This window comes from Aulostomus chinensis, chromosome 15 (assembly GCF_037954235.1).
Source record: "Aulostomus chinensis isolate RoL2024-O1b breed Wild chromosome 15, RoL_Achi_v1.0, whole genome shotgun sequence".
Classification (NCBI taxonomy): Eukaryota; Metazoa; Chordata; class Actinopteri; order Syngnathiformes; family Aulostomidae; genus Aulostomus; species Aulostomus chinensis.
In genome coordinates this window covers 23447334-23470728 of record NC_141334.1, presented here as the reverse complement: position 1 = coordinate 23470728, position 23395 = coordinate 23447334, and the positions used below count along the sequence as shown (strand labels likewise).

The 23395-nt window shown below is 42.0% G+C and overlaps 2 protein-coding genes across 4 annotated transcripts; both read left to right on the top strand.

The window, feature by feature from the left end:
• The first annotated feature begins 2472 nt into the window (after positions 1-2472).
• Positions 2473-13611, top strand: tiprl (TIP41, TOR signaling pathway regulator-like (S. cerevisiae)). Of its 2 annotated transcripts, none has more exons than XM_086226283.1 (8): positions 2473-2591; positions 3925-4052; positions 4319-4498; positions 7985-8084; positions 8190-8321; positions 9661-9756; positions 11461-11523; positions 12959-13610. In XM_086226283.1, the coding sequence occupies exons 2-8, from the start codon at positions 3928-3930 to the stop codon at positions 13085-13087; spliced, it is 825 nt and encodes a 274-aa protein (XP_086082409.1). In that variant the 5' UTR covers positions 2473-2591; positions 3925-3927; the 3' UTR covers positions 13088-13610. The 2 variants fall into 2 exon arrangements, with proteins under 2 accessions (XP_086082409.1, XP_086082410.1); XM_086226284.1 differs by lacking the exon at positions 2473-2591 and adding an exon at positions 2602-2738 and having other exon boundaries at positions 12959-13611.
• A 934-nt stretch (positions 13612-14545) lies between these two features.
• ska2 (spindle and kinetochore associated complex subunit 2) lies at positions 14546-23170 on the top strand. 2 transcript variants are annotated; one of them, XM_086227290.1, is made up of 5 exons: positions 14546-14695; positions 17081-17173; positions 17776-17956; positions 20047-20123; positions 21121-21918. In XM_086227290.1, the coding sequence occupies exons 1-5, from the start codon at positions 14663-14665 to the stop codon at positions 21223-21225; spliced, it is 489 nt and encodes a 162-aa protein (XP_086083416.1). In that variant the 5' UTR covers positions 14546-14662; the 3' UTR covers positions 21226-21918. The 2 variants fall into 2 exon arrangements, with proteins under 2 accessions (XP_086083416.1, XP_086083417.1); XM_086227291.1 differs by lacking the exon at positions 21121-21918 and adding an exon at positions 21954-23170 and having other exon boundaries at positions 14551-14695.
• The last annotated feature ends 225 nt before the right edge of the window (positions 23171-23395 follow it).

Genomic DNA, 23395 nt, shown 5'->3' with positions numbered 1-23395 from the left:
TTCTTCTTGCAGTGTCTGAGCTTGTTCTGTTTTTTTCTAATTTATTAAGTCATCAATGGTTGTGGGTGGCAGTCTCCATGTTCTCCCTGTTCCTGCTGGGTTCTCTCTGGTACTCCAGCTTCCTCCCACAGTCCGAAGACATCAAGAGGGACCAGGTTAATCCAGACTCTAAATTGACCGTAGGTGTGGCTGTTAGAGCCAATGGTTGTCTGTCTCTATGTGTTGGCCCTGCCATGGACTGGTGACCTGTCCAGGGTGAACCCCGCCTCTCACCTGAAGGCTGCTGGGATAGGCTCCACCCCCCACCACCCTAACAGAATAAGCAGTAGAACATGGATGGATGGATCTATGGTTGTTATTTTAGTCTTAACATTAAGGTGCGTCTTTGAACTAAAGGCTTAGATGTGATTTATTTTCTTTTACAGCCGTGTTGATTAGGAGGGAACTGTCATCAGCATGTCAGTTTATTGGGACTCAAGTACTGAGAAACTAATCCTCCATAAAATTGACAGTAAATGATATGACGAGGGCAAAATACATCATAAGCCGCTCTGAGTTCTTCAAGGTTGATGTCATACCAGAACCTTTTTAAAAACCTGAATTTAACTGTGATTAGAATCATGGTTCTAAGTATCATCTTGGTGGACCCCCTTATTCAGATGTGCTCCCAGCAGTGTTCTGATGTGAGACGTATATAAGAAACTGAAGGGTCACCTCTTAAGCTGATGTGCTTTGTTATGCAGTGATTATCCTTAAAGAGCAACTAATGTCCACAATGACACAAGACCAAAGAACACTTCTCCCCAAACAAAACATGACTTGATCATTTGAGAGCATTCAAAAAGACACAATGCAGATTATAAATGATCTAGGGTCGTTGCAGCTCATGAAACACAATCTGGCCTTTTAGGTCTGTTAAAAGAACAAAAGGTTGGTTCTAGATTTAATTTATTACAATTCTATAAATCTATTGTACTATTTGGCAGCAGTTAAACATTATCCCTGGACTCTTACAAAACCTTGTTAGAAAAAGAAGTTGGACTTTCTTGTTAAAAACTTGATTTTGTGAGCGAGCCACTTTTTTCATAGATGCAAATCACCAAAGGTCAAAGCTCTGTATCGATGGATGGAACATCTGGTGCTGGAGTCCCTTCACCACATGATTGGGAAGCTACTGAATGAAAAAGTTTCCAATTGAAATATTCATAGATGAAGAAGAGGTTGTAGAATGGTAATGTGCCATTCTGAGAGTTAAGTATGAATTCTGTGCACAAGGAAACAGGTTGATTTTGGTCCCTTGTCCCTTGTTGATGGCTGGGCGCTGTGACAGACCCCTGATGACATAAGTTTCTATGAGTTGAGATGACAGGAGACGAAAGACCTCTGATGACAGCATAAATTCCTGTCATCTTCACAGACAGGGAGGGCACTGATGGCAGGACTGGACCTCTGTCATCTTGAAAGAATGATGACATCTCACAAAGTTAATCGGCATCTATAAATCCAATAAAGTGTTTTTTCTACACTTTATAGTGTTTATATTGAAAAGCTGGGCTGCTCGCACAATTGTGACTGAGCCAGTGGTTCAGTGATTTTCCGTTTGTATTATTCTGTTTGTATCCTGTGGCGCCATCCCTTCCCTGTATAAATTACTGCTGATGCAAGTATTTCACATCACTGTACTGTCGCACTAGAATAACTTACCTGGAGAAACGCCGTGCTACTCATTTTCAAGGGCAGATGGAACGTGAGCTTAGCATAATGTGCAATTGTTCTCCAATCTGCTCTTATGAAATAAATGGGAGGGAGAGAAAGCGGCATCAGGGTCTCATGAAATCACCTCAGAAGGACAAGGACAAATTATTATTTGACTTATTTAAGACAGTTTAATTCCATAAGCTTTCACCACCAGTTACAACAGCAGTCAGCTGTGAAATCTTGGCATTGTCCCTTTTATATGAAACGGAATGTATTAAGATTGGTTGCCCAAACAGATGTGCATGTTGATTGTCTTGTTTGTTTGTTTTTTTTTTTACCGTCCATACCCCTCCCTTTGTTTGGTGGGGGAGGAAAGGCAATAAATTGTAAAGAAAAATAACAGTTCATGTCAAATGTGCAACGTTTGCTTGTTTGTTTTAAAAAAGCAATAAATATAAGCATAATTAATCTCTGAGATTTAATAAGCTATTTCTTAATAGCTGGGATCGGCTGGACCCAGTCAACTGACAGGGTGAGAAAAATGAAAAACAGCTATCACACTGTCAAATACAACACATATAAATATGAAGCATTTGCCAAAACAAGCAACGATGATAAACAATCGGTAAACACACAGGAAAATACGACAGTTCTTGCTAATTTTTGTTGGGGAGCTTTGTTCGGGTTAAGAAACTATCAGCAAGCCGATAAGGCGCTTCCGATAGGAAAAAGAGTCTTTGGTAACTTCAAACATGAATTACAGCGTAGATCGTGTTCGACAACATGACAGACAAGGAATCGTGCAGGTGAAGCGGAACTACTGCGACCGGACCCTTTTCACTGCTGCACTCAAGTATCCCGGCTGAAGGCAGAAGTGGACAAACAACACAAAGGTAAATTGATGCTCTTGATAGTGTCTTGTTCTATGGATCAGCATCGACAGTAGTTTTCGTGGCTGTAGTCCGGTGTAGTTTATGTGTAACTACCACAAATGATGAGAGTTTTTTAAGCGAAGTGAAAGCCGGAAGTACAATTTATTGGTATGTTGTGAGGATGGGAAAGAGTAATATTGAAAAACTCAGGCAATGAAGTGAAGCCCACCTGTCAACCTTTAGTTTCTACTAACCCTACTCATGAATACTCAGACCTACATCCCATTCACTCTTCGAATGTTAATTCTCGACCATACAGTGTGTGTGAAAAAATGGTATTTTTGGTATTTGTTGAACGAGTTAGTTTACGAAGGATTGAAAATAATATCATAGAGGCTGGCTGTGAGCAAAGTAAGTACTAAATTAATTACATAATTACTTAAGAACCATTTGAAGCGTCTCTGCTGTTTTATAGAGGCTGCATGAAGAAATTATAGCTTCAGGTCAATAAAAGTTCCAGCAATTATATTTTAAAATTCAACTCTAATGATGATGTTGTGTTGCATTTTTTCAAGGTGGCAAAGAGACGATGCAAACAACAATCACACTCATTCATTTTTAGAATTCAATCGACTGTAGTGTGCAAACAGTGCAGTCTGGTCCAGTTTCATTTTTCTTTTATTATTTCAAATCAACTACTAAAACAGTCAGGTCTGGAAACAGTAAGGAAAAGTATCTGCATTATGTCTTCATGCATAAAGGTTTGTGTAATCTTTCATTAGAAATGTATGACATGACAAACAATGCCCCATGGTACATAAGAATGGGATTGAATTGGGACTCAGACCCCAGACTGAGGACTCAGCGCTGCACCTCTTTGAGCCAGTTTGTTGCATAGTTAGAAAAAAGATGTTCTGTTCTCCAGCGTTCCATAAATTGATGTGTGATTAATGCAGTTTTAGCGGGACAGCCATTTCCTCATTAAGCTTTACATGCTCCAGCACACAGAGCGAACACCACAGAAACATTTTCCCATTTTGGTGTAGAAAATAAACTGATGTACACAGAACCTTGGCGTTGACCCCATCTAGCCTTTTGGAATAAGCTTTATCACTACTGTTAGGCCATATTTTATCTCTGCCTAATTTGCTAATGCTCATCTGGCTGGCTGTTTTAAAATCTGCTGTAAAGCTTGTGGAGCTGCCCACTTCTGTCCAGAGTCTACTGAGAGACAGCCGCTTATATTCTCATTGTCAAACGTGTAATCACCTGTTATCTTGTGCAGCATTGGACATCTGTTGTAGATGCCACAAGCTCAAGACTTTATAAAAATCATCTGATTGTCTTTCTGTAGCTGATGTTGGCCTCTCTTTCTGCGATGATGTCACATGGTTTCAAGAGCAGTAAGCAGGACTTCACCTTCGGACCATGGAGAGTAACTGCTGCCAAAAATCACATCATGAAATCAAAAGACATTGAACGGTGAGATGAACCTGTTTCTATCAGCAGGTAGCAGAAGTGCGCTCTCCTCACTTTTACTACAGTGAAGACTAACACAGATATGTCCTGCTTCAAAGAATTGGGTTTTTACTTCGAGTGTCAGCAGGGTAGGACCTTGATATTTTTGTTAAAAATGTGTTAAAGTCTGTTTTAAGTCCTAGACACACAGGACTGGTGTTAGAACAAAATAACTGCCACATTCTGAAGAGTTACCACCAGTAATCCGCCGATTGCCTTTTGCTGTCCAGGTTAGCAGAAGAGATGAACATGCCCTCCCTCCCAGAGATGCTGTTTGGTGACAACATTCTGCGCATCCAACACAGAGATGGCTTTGGCATTGAATTTAATGCCATTGATGCCCTAAAAAGAGTCAACAACATGGAGGATGCTGTCAAGGTGGCTTGTGCTCAGGAATGGCAGGACAGCCGGTAAGGTGTTCTTCTTGGTGTCTTACCAAAGTCTCCTGGCAGGGGAGTCTTTAGTCAGCATTCGAAATGTCAAAGCTTTAGACTGTGAGACTAACGGTGAGATACCAAACTGTCTTGACTGTCTTGAATGCCACTGGGGGGATAAATATTGAACAAAGGACACATTTGTGGAATCAAATGTAATGCACAAAAGAGCTCAGATCAGGGAAGAGGAGAGCCAGAGGAGTAGATGATGTAAAAAGTGAGTGGAAATGTGACGTTATGGAGCACAGCAGGCACAGCAGTTGTGGTCTGCATCAACATGATGTGTACTTACATTTCTAGGTCAGTGCACGTCAGTCTATGAATCTGATGCTTTATGTTTTTGATTATTATTCTCCAACCCGATCAAACGTTACTCTTTGTAGTATGGAGGGACGGAGTGTGCAGGGCTGGGGAGAGTGGCTGAGAAAGGGGAGCACTACAGTCCCAGCTCTAACACACCAACTGTTCCCACGGTGCTGCGTGGTTTAATAATGTACTGAGATCAATTCAATCATCTCTGAGCTCAGGGTCAGCAGGGGGTTCAACTCACTGACTGTAAACTGCTTCTGGACAGAGATGCTGATTCTTTGATGTGATTGATCGTTTCCTGTTATTTAATCAGCTTCATCTAGTAGGTGTTGTGGTGCTGAGCTGGGTAACCTATTAGAAGCGTGGTGGTTGATGTTAGCCTCCCTGTAGTTAGAGGCCTTCCTTCAGACGGACATGTTTTCCTATTCTTAGTTTAATGAAGCTTTGCAGTTTTCTGGTGTCGGATGTGTGCGCCTTCTTTTTTGCACAAAGGGTCTGTTTTTCGATGTCCTTAGTTAGAAAGCAGCAGAGTTGTGGTACATGCTGCCTTGGCCCTGGACAACATTATTTCATCGGGGCCCTGCCTCTTCTCCAACTGGAATAAAACTTGATGTTTGTAGTCCTGGCTCATGACCTTGCTCAACACTAGGCTATGACACAGAGTGGGGGGATACACTTTAAAATTATCTGAAATAATCGACACAAATGGAAGGGCTGTATATCTTACCAAAAGTGGGTCTGATTAAAATTTTATTAGGTTCAGTCATTTCTCGTGCCCAATCGGCCCATGTGCAAAATTTGGTTTATGGTCCAATTTGCAGGATTTCCCCGGGGTACTGGGGCTTGTCATGCCCAGGGCTTGGCGTTTTACCAGTCCAACCAAAAAAATCCTCCTATCCTTTTTTTAATATGACCATCTTGCAAGTCCCCGTTAACCAATGCAAACTACGCCTGTGTGTACTCTGTACTTCCCAGCAAAGCTAGCTTCATGATAGTTATTGTGGATACAGTCCTGCTGTCCATGACGAGGGCCGAATCTTAAGATATATTCACAGCCTCGTTTAGCCAAACTAAAATGATGAACATCGCTTTTTAGACAAATATATCCATCATCGACTGAGCAGGGAATCATGTTTTTTGCTCACTGGTTCATATTCTCTTTGCGATATTGGTCTTTATTTTTTCACATCAATCAATAGAACTGAGACAAAAACAAATCGATGACATATTACTTCTATCACCAATGAAAAATTCCATAAATGAGGCAGAAACGCCATCGTAGATCCACTTGGGGATTGATAAGCAGAACAATAATGAGTGGAATAGCCAGCGTGGTTGTCTGTATTTAAGCAGCCATCATCTTAGCTACACACCACAGTCAGACTGGGAAACTCATGCCCCTGAGTCCCATCCATACCAGTTACACACACTGACCTGCATAACATGCATCTCTTTGATGATTTAAAGCCTCTGGCAGTCGAATCAGGTTCCTTCAAAGGATTCCTTGTATATCTGACTATTAATCGTCTATTCATCGACTATCGTCGGTGCAACGCTGGTAGGACACATTGTGATTCTGCATGACCTGACCCTACCGGGAGCGTGAAGAAAACCCAGAAAAGAGCCATGTGACACCCCACAGGTCGTGTGAGCAGTACAAGAGAAGCAGTACTCAAAATATTCTGTTTGAAAGACGCTTTTTAAACCAGTCACGGCAGACTTAAAACTATGATACAGATAATGTGTAACGTCTATTCGATGAAAGCTTGTTGAGTTAAAACCAAACAAATCTGACATCAATGGCCAGCCGTCATGAGCGAGGATCCCTCTTTGTCTTGGGCTGCGCTTGGGGCTGGGCCCTGGTCAACTTCCTGCAAAACTTGAATGAGCATACTAACTTAGCCAATGCGCTCTCTGCTGAAGCTCCAACATTACACAAGCTCACACACTTAAAGCTAGATGGCTCATGCTGTAGCTCTGCTCCGACCCATTATTTCAATGGACAGAAACATTATTTACTCATTAGAAGGTCATCTTTAGCTTTATGTTGTTCATGCAAATCTTCATAAACAGTAACTCCTGGTTCACTGCTTAAGAGTCAACAGATGAACAATGTCTCTATTCAAAGTTCAGGAAACTTTCAACATGTCCATTTGAAAACCAGATTTACATTGCTTTGTTTTTGTTTGCTGTTCTGTTGTCCAATTTTGGTTTTGAGTAAATAAACGTAATGGTAGTAGTAAGTGACATTCTTACACAAAGATGCAGACACAGTAACTTCCACTCAACCCTCTAGGTAGTACCCACATTTAGCTGGCCAGCTAGCATAGCCGTAAGCGTGAGCAATCGTTCAGCTGTCAGGAGAGTAAGGGATGGAGGCTTCTGAACTTGAAGTATGGAATCTCACCAACAAGCTAACAGCTCAGTGTTAAATTAACGCTCAGCAGACTCAATCCACCACTGCCCAGTGTTTCAAGAACACGTTAGCAACTTCCCCAGAAGACACTGCTTCGCTCTGCTGTCCGTCTGCTCAGCTGTGACAGATACACTGAGACAGCGTGTCAGATAGAGCTCTGCTGGACCGACTAACGACCTCCACCATTTTCTAAAGTACTAAAGCATCTTTTCTGCAATGTGATTTTTAAAATACAACACATTGTTAAATTCAGAAGGACATAAGCGTGAAATTAGACTCTCAAAATGCAAATGAAATGGAATGTGATTAGTTTGGCCGGGCAAAGAACTGCATGTGACCATACTTTGTGACTGCATGTGACTGCTGAACAAGCAGTCACAGATATCACAATCGGGGACAAAGTCAGGAAGAGCTCCAAAATTTTCATTTTGTCTTCTTATATTAGTGAAAGAAGTGTTTTCTTCTTTTCTTCAGACAAAGTAGTAGGATGATGTAAACATACCTTTGAGATGTTTCAGCTGTCAACCTGCAGCCTTCCTCAAAAACGTCATCTGACGCGTTGCTGATGCGTTATCAGCTATTTTTTGGAGCCGTGACCGTCCCAGCAAATCTATCAAATCTACTGGGACGGCATAAAGGTATGTTAACATCATCCTACCACTTTGTCTGGAGAAAAGAAACAAACCTTATATCATAAAGTCAAGAACTAAACATTGATTTGTGGAATCTAATTGTAGGGCTGATTCAGAACACTCCCAGGAGGTGGTGAGACCCTACGACTGGACGTATACCACTGATTACAGGGGCACTCTGATAGGAGAAAGTCTGCAGATCAAGGTGGGTCCTGCTGCTTTCCTCTGCATATCATCAAAGTCTTGATTTTCTGTGTTTGAGTTTGGCACTTCCACCCGTGCTCCGCTTCATCACATTCTTTATCTGAAGGTGATGGAGACAGCAGAACGAATCGACATGGAGAAGCTGAAGGCTCGGGAACAGATCATGTTCTTTGATGAGGTCCTGTTGTTTGAGGACGAGCTGCATGACCATGGAGTCTCAATGATCAGTGTCAAAATTGTGAGTGCTGCCTTGATATTATGGTTCCTCACGAGGACCACTTTTTTAAAACTTTTTTTTAATGAGCGCACAAATTAGGAGCCATAAAAATCCAGTTGTGTCAAGAGAGCTCAAGAAGCTGAAGCCTGAACTGCTGGAACTCCCTTGATTTTAAGAAGAAATTTGCTAGCTTTTGAAAATAAGATACTTCTGCACTGAGATGTTAAGCGGTTGTTCTGCAACAATCAGCATGTCAGTCTAAGTAGCAGCAGAGTCTCTAAGAGGATGGAAAGGCACTTATTAGGAGTTCTCAAAGGGAATTCTTTTTAATGCCAATTTCGAAACACATCTTAATGCCCATTTGTCAATTTAATCATTGGACTTTTGCAACCATCCGTGGAAGCTTTTTTTGACGGAGCACTCTTTGCAAAAGACTTAACACTGATTGACCTAATAATTGGACAGTCGGTGACCTTGAATGAGTTGATGCCATTAAACTCAGGGCAAGACAGTCCAAATACCAATGGCAGTGCCACATCAGTGAAGCGAGCAGGTAAAATGGTAAATAGACTCTATTTATATACGGTAGGCTTTTACAATGTCATCTCATTCACCCTTTCACACTCTGATGGTGGAGGCTGTCATGTAGGACGCCAGCCCGCTCATCAGGAGCCATTAGGGGATCAGTATCTTTCTCAAAAACGCTTCAGCAATGTCACCAGGGTGAGGATCTGGGTCGGGCCTGCATTGTCACGGATTTGTGTAGTGGGAAAAGGGTGTTAGTCAGGAAAAAAAACACAGCACGAGAGAACCAGTGGATTCTCTCCCTGTGGGGTTAAAGCATTCAGGCATGTCGGGTTCTCTTTGTAGACGGCATGCATGCATGCACTCATCCATCCATCAAGAATAAAGTTAAGGATGACTCATCGAACCAGATGACGTTTTCCACGTCTCGGGAGACCAGTGCAGCTGATTTACAGTCACCTGTGGAAGAGTAGCTGCTCTGGGTTTGGCTGTGGTACAGGAGGTTGTCTAGTGATCACAAGGTTGCCGGTTAAATATGTGAAACATGTCATCATAACTTAGCACAGAGTTACATTTGGTATAGATGGTATTGTTGAAATGTGATCGACTAATTTCATCAAGTCTTACATTTAAAAACTATAAATATAATTGTCAGCCTGTTCAGAACCAGCAGGTCCTGATGGGCTGTGTGACGCCATCAGGGATTACTCTTGGACAATCAGAATGTGATAAGTAATGTAATGCTGATTTGTGTGCGTGTGTGTGTGTGTGTGCGTGTGTGTGTGTGTGTGTGTGTGTGTGTGTGTGTGTGTGTGTGTGTGCTTTCATGATGCAGAGAGTGATGCCCACCAGTTTCTTCTTGTTACTGCGTTTCTTCCTACGAGTAGACGGAGTGCTGATCAGAATAAATGATACACGACTGTATCATGAGGCAAGTTCATCTTCCCCAGCCAGGACTGTAACTTCCACAGGACTTTTATGGACATGCTCGTCTTTGTCAGTTCCTCTCTGATTCAGATGCATAGCTGTAGTGTGTGTATTTAAAAAAAAAAAAAAAAAAAAATTTAACTGTCAGTGGTGTGTAAGGTTGCACGACGTTGTAAACCAAATACTTCTTCTCATTAATAGAGCAAGAAATATATAAAAGAATCAATTTAATTTGACCGTATTTCAAAGCAAATTAGTTGAACTGCAATTAGGCCTCACATGAAAACAGGTGTAGGACGACAGGGTACTATGAGTCCTTCAATGATTTGAAAAACCTGAACAAGTCAAGTGTAGAGAAGTGCATCTTCAGCAGATCAGTCCGTCAGCGTCCCTGCAAAATCCCCAACACTTAATCAGAAAAAGATTCAGTCCATGTTTTCTATTTTTAATGGAAACAAATGTATCAAACGTTTGCTCATTAATGTTTGAATGACATACGGGACATATCTACGTTTGAGTGTACTGTGGTGTAAGGTGAGACCAACAGCAGTGACTTCATATAGCAGATTTCAGAGAAGTCTCATCCAATCAGCTAAGCCGAATCAGATGAAAACCTTTACATATAGTTAGTGGTTTCCATGGTGATGGTAATTCCTTAGTTTGTCCTGAGTGGAGCAATGAATCAGCTGACAGCACCTCTATAGTCCAGGGGTATTACTGCAAGGCCCTGCTCAGACCCAGCAGTAAGATTGTATATATTTAAGCTTCTTATACATTGTAAGGGGCTTCATTGGAATAGGAACCACCCCGCATCTTTCTTGTTCCACCCATGATTCACTTTTCTTGCCTTCCACCCACAGTCAACCAATCAGAAGAGGGGTTCATTAATCGTAATGAGGCAGATATGCAATGTCCTGTGCTTTGAGGAGATAAAGAGAGAAGTCTGAGAGGGGAGGTATAAAACTACATTTAGATGATTTTTTATTCTGAAAAACACTTTTATCTTATTAGAGTTTTCAAAAGCCCAATTAAAAGCCAAAGGGGTAAAATATGTGACCTTTAAGCTGCGTGCGCAGTGACCAAAAATGATCAGATTTCACTTCCTGGCTCTGCATTTACTGCAAATTCATCCCTACATTATTTTCCTTTGTAAAGTTTAGAACTGACATTTGCCCCTGGAACAGTTTATAATTTCATGTGGGTCTGTCGCTGAAATAGGACTGTACTAAAATCCCCTGGTCATGCTCCTGACCAACCAAACCTCCCGGTAGGTTTGACACACTTGTACCTCTATGGGCTTTTCAAAATGATGAAATGTGTAGTTATAAAAATGCCCCACCATCAGCACCAGGTCAGTATGTATTTCTGCTTCAACAGAGGATGTCTCTTCATGAAGTAGGACACACAAAATTACCACCTCTAAATGTGGTCTGAGTGATTGCGTTTCAGTGTCTCCTGTAGTAAGGTCGGCCGTTTTGTTTGGTCAGTACGTGGATTGTCGACATCAGTAAGTGGAGCGAGAATGTCAGGTCGATACCCATGAGATAGACGAAGTACATCTATACGAGCACCCAGTACAGGTATTGGATTGGGCCCAGCTCTGGGGTTATGAGGGACAAATTACTGCGTTTCCGTGAAGTCGTGTTTGTCCCACCCTGGCAGTGGTAAAAGCACTATTAACAAGTGATGATGCTGATTCTGATTTCAGGCTGGAAAGAATTACATGCTGAGAGAGTTCAGCACAAGGGAAAACAGCATTGCAGAGCTAAAGGTGAGATGCACATCTGTTCAAAACTTGTCATGCACTTCCAACAAGGAAAAGAGGCACAAAGCTGGAACTTTCTGTACGTATGTCTTTATCGAGGAACGTCTGACTTCGACTAGATGAACTCTCAAGCCCTGACGTATACAGGACTGGTGCCTTGAGGAAGTACGGGGCTGAGTTTAAAACCTGAGGGTTTGGGCCGGGGGGGGGGGGGCATTTTGAATTCAAACAGGCCTACTTAGAGAAAATTTCCTCAAACAAAGGTCCAGAACATCACAACATTTAACTTCCATGATGACTCATTGTCAGAAGTGTTGAGGCAGCGTGGTAGTTTAATCAGTGTCTTAATGTGTATTTATACTTCTGGGCCTAGATAAATCAATCAGTCCTAATTTTATTTGGAACACCCAAAATTCCAAATGTTTTACCTCCAGAGGGCAGTACACGGCCGAAATCCCCAGTCCATAGACGCGTTATTAAGATGTGGAAAATGTCCCTAAAAACCCTTTTAAAGAGAAGAAATAAAAAATAAACCTCATCAGCCTTGTAATTCATCAGAAGCACCTTGAAATTTAACCTGACATGAAGCATTCGCCAGATGATCAAAGAAGACCCAATTGTAGCAACGCTCGATTCCATAGTTTCTCTGTTTACATGCTGTTGAGTAAACAACACACTCAAAGACGGACAATCAAATGAATGTGCAGGGTCACACCAGTGCTTCGGTGCTAATGGAGAATGTAGAGTATTTAGCCAAAACCACGTGACGTCTGCAGATCTTCAACTGTGTCAAAACCCAAAGAGAGATTTTTCCAGCTCCTTCCATCTCCTTCATGATTTCCTGCTTTGCTCTTCTTGTTTTTGCTGGTTTATGGCAATTGGAGGCGTAGGAATTGATTGTAACAGAGCTTGGGTTCCACTGCCTGCCATTGTGTCACACTTCTCATGCTTGTGACGCTCGGGCAGTAAAATGATAGACAAGAAGCAGAGACTAGCGACAGCCTCTCCACTAATCAGGACAGCCCGACCAGAGAGAGGTTTAAGCTAGGAAAGGGGTTGCATTTTCAAGAGTTCTGAATACAGAGGCCGGGGGAATCGGAGAACCAGAGTTCTGCTGACAAATTACAGATGTGGGAAAGGCCGTTATTACATTTTTATCAAATAAAACAAAAAGATAATTGCCTGCTACTGTATGAAAGTCAGTAGTGCCTCAAGTTCACAGTCAAAACGGAGCTCAAATTCAGCGCAACCCAGAGCTCCGCCCCTAAAACAACCAGCACTGACTGTACTCGAGCTTTTAATGAAGTGTGCATCCTGTTGCCCTTCCCATGTAAGGCTTGAAAAATCTCGTCTAAACTTTTTAACTCCATTGTCATTGCAGGCATTTCCTTCAAGAACAGAGTACATGTGATCGTAACACAGATGTTTCTCTCTTCCTCAGAGTGTCCCTGCTGCTCTGTACACTGATCCTAATGAGATTGCGCAGCATTTAACCTTGAAGCTAACAGAGTGTGAAAAGCTGGAGCTTCCTGAGATGCAGCATCAGACTGTAAATGAGGTGCATCAGTGACTCTTCAGTCCATGTTGATGTTGCATGATAAAAGCATCATTCATCTTACAGTACACCCTTCATGTTTGAGTCTCTTAATAACCATTGATGTCCCCCTCAGATGTGTGTACAGGAATATTTTTTATGTTACCACTGACAGTGTGTTCTTTAAATATTAAAACCTGACATTGTACAGTTTCAATAAGTTTGTAGCATCGCAGAAACTGTTAAACACCGTAGTCCCAATTCTGGCTTTGTTCATATTTGAACTAATTCTGCATTGTGTAAAAAAAAATGTTTTCACTGTCGACTTGATTACTTTTTGACATAATAATGGCCATTTCGATGCTTGTAATATTAGTGCAGTGGTAATGTGTTTGTAGAAAGCTAGGTATATATACTACAGGTGTATTTACTAAAGTGAAGGTCATGAACAATTCTGTAATTATGTCTACTGTATTTTCGACAGTGAATTATGTAAATGAATGAGAACATTTTGTTTCCTTTTGCAAGTAAAACCCTTCCAGAATCTGCATGGAAATGTGTACTATATGACCACATAATAGTTATTTTTATTTTGAGGGTGTGTGTGTGTGTGTGATTTCTTTACTCCATTTTTGTTTCCCAGTGAACTTTTAAGTGATTTTTTTTTAAAGGTAACAGATTTAATTCACTAAAACATTCCTTCAAAATTCGAGCAGCTCAAAGTTGATTTACAAATTTGCCCGCCTACCTACCAGATACACAGCATGAACAAATACTGTAGCTTCTTTTATGCAAGTTGTTACATTTTCAGCGGGTTAAATGTGTAGCTCTCAATATTTAGATAACCCCCAAATTCAATTTTTATTTTAATTGATGACATGTTAACTGACCACAACTTCTGAAGCAGTAGCATAACTAGTTTTGTGTGATTTAATGAGTTATAACATCATTGACAGGTCGATTAATTTTTTAATGGGTAAAATTTTTGTTGTGAATATTGTCATCAAATTTCTGAACCAATGAAATGATGAGTTGCGCAACAATGTTTATGTGATTTATGACATTGTCCGTTTTAACGGTACATTATTAACTGTTTAAAAAATGAGAATAATTACTGGCGCTCATAAGAGTGTACTTGAATGTCATATGATGCATAATGTGATCATTAAATAAGTGTCCAATCTAGGACACTTCTAGTAATTCAACTCCCTGCAGGCCTACATACCATCCAGTACATCGTACTGTGCCAGACTCCTGAACACACAGGACAGTGTATTACTAAATCAGAATACTTGCCACATTTACATCCCTGAAAATTTAAATTATTCCACTGAGTTCAAATCACATATGATTGGAAAACAATGTGAGAATAAACACACACTCACTCACACGCACACAGAAACTACTACTGCATCCTGTTAGTGGACTACAGGATCCAGGTCACACTCGTACCAAATGTAGTCCATTGAGCGGTTTTGGATAATGGCTCATTTTCAGTCACCGAGTAGCTCCTGGTACGATTCAAATACTTTTTGCCGGAAGAGGAGGGGCTTCCTGTCTTTTCCTGACAATTGGCCAATCACAAAGCGCGGCTGAGAGGAACTATTCAACATGGAGGCGACAGTTGAGAAGCTGGAGGCGATGGTAAGAAAAAGTGATGTTTCTTCTGTCACGGCGTGGTTTTCTCAGGAAACAACCAGCAGAACTAAGCTCATGGAGTGTCGATGAGATGTTCGTACTGGGTTCAGCCTCCCGCTGGAACAGCCCCGCCATGTTGCCCGCTTCGTCAGCGACGCTTCAGAGAACTTCAGTAACTCCTGGCGGAGAGAAGCAGTCCTCCCCCCGTGGTGACTTTTACTTTGTCGTTTGTTTCATTAAAGCAGCAACTTAACCACGAGCCTACAGTTGGGTAATCTGGTTAGTTCGGCGTGTGACCTTTCAAAGCTGCCTCCTTTGTGTGTCGGGCTAAAGACTTTTTATTATGATGAAGACCAAATAACCGAATGTCCTATAAAAAGTGGGGATGGCACCTGTTTCCAGGTGGACCACGGAGAAGTTCTTTGCCGACTGAGAGAAAACCCACTGATTTAATTTGCTCACACACGCAGATGGCGACTGTGAAGCTGCGAGGATAGAGAGAGAAAGAGGGAGGGAGAAGGGGCGGGGATTGTTTTGTTTTGATTTTAAAGGTGTATCCATCCATCCATTTCCTAGACCGCTAATCCGGGTGCTGGATCCTATCCCAGCTGACAATCCAGTGGAAAAGAAAGGTGTGGATACAATTGAAGGCGTGTTCGGAGTGGACAGTGAGCAGATTAATAACACAACTTACATGAAACTGCAGCAACAAGATACAAAGGCCACCTTGCACCTGCTCTCCTGAACTGTAACCAGTCCACCCAACTATTGGTGGGAAAGTTTGACAAAATAAAGAGCCTGACGAAAATGTATGGCTTCACATAATTTACTCAGCCTTGTAAATGACAGAGAACAATAATGAGCCACTTCTGTAGGTGGACCTGATTCAGTAGTCCCATAGTATCGGTAAGTAGGCCTCTGCCGTGGTGGAGCCTCCTCACATTTCTGTTGGGGAATTTCATGGGAGGACTGGGAGGTGTCGGCGTGGCTGAAGGAGGTTGCAGGTCAGTGGGCTTGTGATGATCTGAACTGGGACTTCATCAATATCTAGGCAGTATCACGATTGTTCCAAACTTTTACCTCAGTCACAGTGCATGAAGCACTATTACGGCTGTATACCTTCCCTGGCCTCATGAACATGTAGGATCATCCTGTCAGTGACAAGAATCCGCATCATGCCTCCTTCATATTCACCCCTGGTGATCTTGCAAGAGGAGCAGTCCAAAGCAGGGGTGTCACGTCGCATTCTTGCACACAAATTTGCTCTTACGTTTTGTAAGATTTTCTTTTTTTTTAGCCCTCAATTTATTCTTCAACTGGCGAAACGAAGATCACCCAGGCTTGTAAAGACACAACACATGTTAGGAGCAAGGAGTTGCAGATCGGGCTTCCTGTCTCTGGGATTAAATCAAGGGCTGAACACGTCCTGCACAGTACGTAAGAACACGTGTGTGCAAGAAGGTTTCATGAATGGAGCCTGTTGTCGTGAAGGAAACGCTTCCATCACCTGAAGCTTCAGCTGTTGGCAAATGCTCTGACTTCATTGCACTACTGTATCAGACAGCTAGCAGTGCAATAGTATTGTCAAAGCATCTGAAAATGGCAGGAACCAACTGCGCTGCTTTTCCATTCCTAGATGGGAGCAAACCAAGTTGAGGGTGCGGGAACAAACCGTCAGACAGAACCTTAGTTTGAGAACTCATCAGTCCAGTGGCCTCTGCTGAGCAGGCTGGCACGTTGGTGGGAGTGGGCTCAGCCCCCAAAAATCAAAGCTCCACATTGTTTTTCACACCGCAGCTGATTTTTTTTTTTTCATTAGTAACCAACTCAAATCAAAAGATAAAGAAACTGTTCAAATGTCAACAGTATTTGATGGTCATGTGTTCTTTGGTGATATCAAAAGGCACCTCATCTGTAATGTTCAGCGAATACTGCGTGAAGATGACTCCCCTTATTTCATATTGAAAGATAAAGGCTTTAACCAGTTGAGCTAGGAATGATGATCCCTTAGATCTTTAGAGACCTCAAGTTTTTCTCTTTTTATCAGAAGTGTAGCTCTCAGGGGACGTGTCATCTCATCAGCGCCGCTTTGCCTGGTTGCCTTTCTTCATGCTTAGGCCATGTTGAAACGATCGAGGTGTTGCTATTTCAGATGCTTCCCAAACCCTAATATTCCAACAGTAGTCCGAGAAGTGGTTCGTGGCATGATCCTTTCACAGAGCCCAATATGAACCATGTAGGCAGGGAATGTGGTACCAGAGTGTTTGCAGCCATTTTGAAGCAACTGTCGTTTGTATGTCCTACATTGTTTGTCTGGCACTCTGATATGAAATGACACGAACAGCAGTAGAAGATGGTGTTGTCAAAGCTTAAAGCCATGTGTCTTTGCAGTTCCAGAAGTCGGAGGCAGACCTGGAATACATTGAGAGGCGTCTGAAGCTGGACTTCATCAACAGCACTGCAGAGAATGGACGCTTCGCTGGGGTAGGAGACAAAGAGTTCTACAGCTTTTCTTCTCATGCAGACGAACAGTCTTCTAGACATAAGAACAGGAAGAGTTCCATCTATGCTCTATCACTTTGTTCTGTTCGTTGGGATGGGAACAGTCGCCTGCGTAGAAGTACCGTTGCTTGTAGCAAATCCTAGAAATGTGCTGCAGGTCTGTACCAAGGCTTGCCCACTCCTCTGTGACCTTCAGATCTACAAGTGAATGTCGAGATAGATTTCTAAAAGTATCAGAAATGTCCTCTTTTTGTCACTGACGTCCACCAAATATATTTCCAGAGAAACTGATGAGAATGACTTCAAACGTGACATGTTGCCCCATCACACAGTGGTGAAGAATCACTCAAAAATACTCCTAAATTACTGACTAAGTCTAACGACTTATGGGTGATGAGGCAGTACACCCGCTTCTTAGCTTCCATGTGAGAGCGAACGTTCATTTACTGTTATCAGTGGTCAGTTTTCTGTTTATGTGACCTGATCCACACACTACTCCCAATATTTGGAGACTTCTTTTAATAACTGTAATTCTAGCGAATGCAAAATGTTCCAAAGCTCATGTTTTGAGGATGTTCCCACAGGAGAACCCAGCGGTGATGCTGGAGAAGCTGAGAGCCATCAAGGCCAAACACACATCACTGTGTGATCAAGTGAAGGAGATTGCAGCGGCGCAGAAAGAGTCCATGGACTCCATCAGAGGCCATCTGAGCGGTGTCACGGAGCTGATCCAGAACCTCCAGCAGACTTCGGGTGTGGAGGTACCTGCACAGTTGTTCCCTGGAAACATGCTCATAAAAGCACTCGTGTTAAGAAGGATATTGAGATTATAGAGGAGAATATATGATGAACAAATGCTCATCAGTGAAAATACAGAGATTATTGATTGCTTTGAAAAAGGGTTATTTCGGGCGATTTATCGAATTTATCGATTAATTCATGTTTTTTGTTGCGGACGATTTAAAAAATCTGAAGTTCAAGTTTTTTTACTCCTCTTGCTATGGGGCACATTTTGTCCCCCAGGAGCTTCAATGGCTTTCCCCCTCACCCCTCCCCCTTGTTTCCTGTGCACACATAGCAGGAACATGGCTAACAGAAGAAAGAAAGTAGTAGTAGTAGTAGTAGTAGTAGTAGTATCGTCAGTGGTTTGGAACTGGTTTGGGTTTGTAGTGACAGCCGTTGAACAAGTGACTGCACGCTGCAAAGTTTGTTTGAAGTCCATTGCAAGGCAGCAGCACAACAAATTTATTCTAAAATTCATGATCTAAAACAGGGGCATCCAGCCGAGTGGGAGAAATGCCGCTGTTTGCGAAGGGAACAAGACCGACAAACTCCCACTAAAAAAAAAAGCTCACTGTGGTGGAATCATTTACCCACGGGTCACAAAATCATAAATCAATTTTTTTTGTGAAAAAAAATCAGAGATTTGATTTTTAGTCCATATCGCCCAGGGTTACGTTGCAATGTGTATTTCACAACGCACAACATAGAAATATCAAGTAGCATTAGAAATACGCAAATTAAAGTTGGAGATGCAGCAATCAAAAAAAACTTGTGCTGCTTGTATAATTTGTGTGGGCGTGGTTTTGCTTTGTCAGTGTTGAAAAAAGTGTGCGGTGTAAGTAACTATACACCCAATGATTTAAGAAAATTAATATTCAGAAAAAATAAATTTAAGTTAAAAAAGCTTTTCCTCTTCAGACAGTAGCAGTGTGGCACTTGTGTGAACTTAGCCGTGTTGTCTGTAGTCATGGCAACCTGATGCTGACGTTTGGTTCAGCTTTGGCAACTTTCAGTTGTGTCGTTTTTAGGGGTTGGGTATCGTTTGGATTTTACCGATTCCGAGTCCGATTCCGATTCTCTATATCGATTCCTGTTCTAACCAATTCTCGATTCCGATTCTTTGAGAAAGTCAACAGGCCACAGCCTATTCATCAGGAGAATTTTTTATAACGTTCCTATTTGGAACCGGTTCTCGGTGCCCAACCCTAGTCTTTTATCACATCAGTTGTGTTGCTGCAGGATGTAGCAACCCTACCTTAGCAGGTTTTACACTGTACGTCTTTCCGTTCAAGGTCACTGTGTTGATATCGTGATCTAATAGATGTCATGTCAGTTCAGCATTGGCCCGTTCATCATGCTCCTGCTGGTCAGCATCCATGTGGTCTCCAGTCATGTGACCACACACACCAGGAGAGCTGGAGGGTGGAGCTTAACAATCACTTTTGCGGTCATTTAATCACAGGCTGATATTTTGACCGCTAGATTATCAGCATCGTGCAGCACGAGTGGCGCTGTGTTTACATGTCAGAAAAGGTTGATGTATTTGTATTAGTCTTACATGAACAGGTCTTATCTGGGTGTCATCGTGGCAAGCAACTCAACAAGGCCTTTCTGGACAAACACGGACAAACTTTATACCGTCTCAGCTCAACGAATGCTTTTCTCTAGTGGCCTGCATGGCTGTGAGAGTGGCCATCTAATGTCCAAAAGGGTCTCTGTTTTGATCGTCACCCCCCCCGGACCGCCTAGAGCAAGATACTGAACTCCCTCATAGCTCCTGGCATGGCAGCCTCCACCATCAGTGTCTGTGTGTGTGAAAGAGGCAGCATTGAGTACCGCCAAGGTAGGAAAGTGCTGTGTCATTAGACATCGTAGAGGAAACGGCCACTTCTTCAAACACAGACCAACTTGTCTGTTTTGGAGTGAAATTCTCTGCTTGCTAAACACTTTCTCATGTTTGCTGCTGTGTTGTAAACAGAGAACTGAAATCACAGCTCGTGTGCCTCTGTATTCCATATAGGACATTCTGTCACAGCTCTGGCTAACCTGCTCTGTGAACACCCCACAGGTACCACCACCGACCGAGGCAGAGCAGGAGGCGGCTCAGCTCCTGAACCTGGGTCCCACTGACAGGCAGACCACAACCAAGGTCAGACCCAGTCAGCGCCAACAGACCCTTTGGCTACTTCGCAACGAAACCATTGAGGGTTTTTGTTGGTTGTAACCCACTAACGTAAAAAACTGAATTTCTGATTTATTACAGCTCAGTCCGGTTGTTTCGTCCAGTGGTTTTATTGACCTTTCTTCATTTTATACTAAACCAATTCTGAATATAGTGCAGAGAAATCTGGACCCACTAATATTCACCTATGGGTCTGACAGGGGTGTTAGCAACGCACATGTACCAAATCTAGCAGGACTCTGTGACATCTTGAGGGTCCAAAGCCTTTTTCCCCCAGGTTTTATCAATTTCTTCTCAGTTGTTTAATTATACACAACCACATATTTTTAGGAATTGAGAGGTTGCCAGGAGGTCCCTAACCACAGTGTTTTAATCATTGTCCTCTTTCCATCCACCTGCTGACCACAGGGGGACACAAACCAGGGCCAAACCCAATCTTCAAGGGCTCAAAAGTCATAGTTACCCTGTAGTGGAAGATTTCAGACTGGTGCAGACTAGGATTAGGGTTCTATTAGGATCCCCATCAGGGAATGTAAAAAAACATCAGCTATTCTTCCTGGGTCCACACCTAACCCAGTCCATGATAACAGAGACACTTGAAGACAGCAGAGCTACAAAGACGTCCTTCAGGACCACTTCAGTCGTGTCTCCTGCACCGATTAATGAGCAGGCTATTGAGGTGGTACACTGACGCAGTAATTGATGAGCCATGGGGGGGAACTGGTGACAGAGAGGTTATGTGAGCTCTTGAGAGTTGGTGCAGCTAAGCTAACTAGCAGCTGTGACTGGCACAAGTGCATGGTCCTTGGCCAGCGTCGGCTGGGTAGAAGGACCACAGATTAAAGGTCTAAAGACTTAACCAATGCTTGAGCTGTACATAAACAAACACGACCCACACACGTCAAGTCAGTTTTATTTGTCTGGCGCCAAATCACAACAAAAGTCATCTCATGACTCTTTACAGGTAGAGCAGGTCCAGTACCACACTCCTTCAATGAATCTACACCAGCGATTCTCCATCAGCAAGCACATCCTGCAACAGCGGCGTGATGTGAATGAACACCAATGATTGAGCATCCAAACTTGGTGGAAATAAAATAGATAATCCAGCAACCAAACTCCTGCGAACCTCAGTATTCTTTGTCAATCACATCACATTTTGACCTTGAAATGTTGATTTTTTTAATGTTGAATTCCAACTGGGCTTTTCAGGTCCATCACCCACTACTGGGAGACATGATGGGGCCTCGATAAACCCCTCCAGTTCAACCCTCTACAGCCTTTCTTTCCTCATTTACCAGCCAACTCAAAACTCAAACTGCATACTGACAGTACTGTTGTATCACACATGTGAGACACCCAAAACTGGCATGTATGAGTTCAGCCTGAACCAGGCGTGTCTAGTTCTGTTTATAATATAAATCCCAAAGTTGGTGTTGAAGGTCATGTTCGCCTGTGGTGAGTACATCAGGTCAAATGAGTGAAGCCATACAACTACATTTCAGACTTCGTAGTCCTGTGTTCACGAGCAAAACTAGAAACAAATGCATAAAATACAAATGATGCAAGATATCATCACAGTATTTGAATGGTTAAACCAGTTTTGCAGTTAAAACTGAAAATAATTAGTTCGTAAAACTTTGCCCGTCGTCTTTTTGCGTGCTTTATCTTTTGGAAGATGAGCGCACATACCTATTGAGAATAAAGAATCCGAGGATTTAATATATTCTTCTGCTGAAATAAATGATCGCATTATGATATTTGTGTCACGATGCCTTGTTGCTGTTTCCTTTGCAGTGACTTCCTCAAGAAAATGATGAAGAAGTGTGAAGCTGAGGTTCCTGCAGCACCTCTCTTTAGTCCAAGTGGACAGAAAGGCCACGTCCGCCTTCTGATGTAAGGTGGATGAACTCCTGGGAAAAGGCCGTGTTCCTATGCAAGCTTCCCATAACATGACCTGGATTACAAGAGGGGAATTTACTGAATAATTAGACTACAGAGGCACTGAGGCCATGGCCACACCACCATGAGGTGTATTTTCAGGACAGATATCAGCTTTCTACTGCAGAGCTGCGAGTGATGCAACCCTCCTGCACCTCCAGATTCACTGCCTGTTGACTCTTCATTTCTGTGGTGGCTTCAGCTTTTTCAAGGTGTTTTTTTTTTTTAAGTGAAATTAAATTTGATCATTTCCAGTGGGAAAAAAAAGTCAATGTATTTTTGAATATATTTATAATGTTTTTGATTGATTGAAATAAATTGGAAAAAAAAAGTACTTTAACTCCTTCACCAGGGGTGAGGACTCATTCCTTACCTGAAGTGGACAATCCTCTGCTTTCATCCTGAGAATCATGGCCTCAGATTTAGGTTTTGATCTGAGGCCAGCTGGATCAGAGAGTTGAGCTTAAACCCGGGACAGGATCTATCAGGTCGGTCCAGATTAATTCAGTGAAGCTCAGGGAAGCACTACCTCAACTTGGAAAGAGATGATCATCAACCCTATGTTAATTTGCAGTACTTGTATATACTAGTCATGGTAAAATGGTACAAGAACAATCAAGCAATACAGAGTTTAACTCCAATGATATCAAACTGATATGGAATTCTAAAATTAAGACTTTCCGACATACCAGAGATCAATTCTTGAGTTATTTCCAAATTTGTACCTGACAGAAATTTAGTTGTTGTTTTTTTTTTGCTGCAGTTACTCAACACTAAGAGGAACATTGAGAAAAGATTGTTGCAGTTACAATTTTTATGATGTAGAATAAATCCTTTATACTGTTACAATCATATTAACTAATACAGAATGACACCGAAATGCCAATTTTGACTGAATGTGTCCTTTTTTTTAATAAGATGTTTAATATGTCATTATTCATAGAAAGGATACATGTCCTTCAGGGTCAGTGTCGTTTCATTCACACTATGAAATGTCATTAAGGGATTTTTTTTTATTTTTTAGCTTTGTAACCTTGATGACCATAGCAATAGTCATGTGACTGAGCAAAATAAAAAAAAAATTAAGGTCATTCATTGTTAAACCATGAGTTTGTTTATTGGCAGCTCCAGACAGTTCAACTTTAATTTGAATCTATTAATAATACACTTTAACTTGCATGTTTTGCCTAGTTTGGATTTTTTTTATTATGTTACAAAATTAAATTTACTGTCGTAACAGTTCATTGCGATGACAATGACATAAACACATTTTGCTCACGTGCGTGTTGAAATTAGTG

Bases quoted from the DNA above. Each gene is read 5' to 3' on its own strand.
- tiprl (XM_086226284.1), top strand. From the start codon at position 3,928: ATGTTGGCCTCTCTTTCTGCGATGATGTCACATGGTTTCAAGAGCAGT. The intron at 4,499-7,984 runs GTAAGGTGTTCT...ATCTAATTGTAG, and splicing joins CAGGAATGGCAGGACAGCCG to GGCTGATTCAGAACACTCCC. The intron at 8,085-8,189 runs GTGGGTCCTGCT...CTTTATCTGAAG, and splicing joins GAGAAAGTCTGCAGATCAAG to GTGATGGAGACAGCAGAACG.
- ska2 (XM_086227290.1), top strand. From the start codon at position 14,663: ATGGAGGCGACAGTTGAGAAGCTGGAGGCGATG. The intron at 14,696-17,080 runs GTAAGAAAAAGT...GTGTCTTTGCAG, and splicing joins TTGAGAAGCTGGAGGCGATG to TTCCAGAAGTCGGAGGCAGA. The intron at 17,174-17,775 runs GTAGGAGACAAA...ATGTTCCCACAG, and splicing joins AGAATGGACGCTTCGCTGGG to GAGAACCCAGCGGTGATGCT.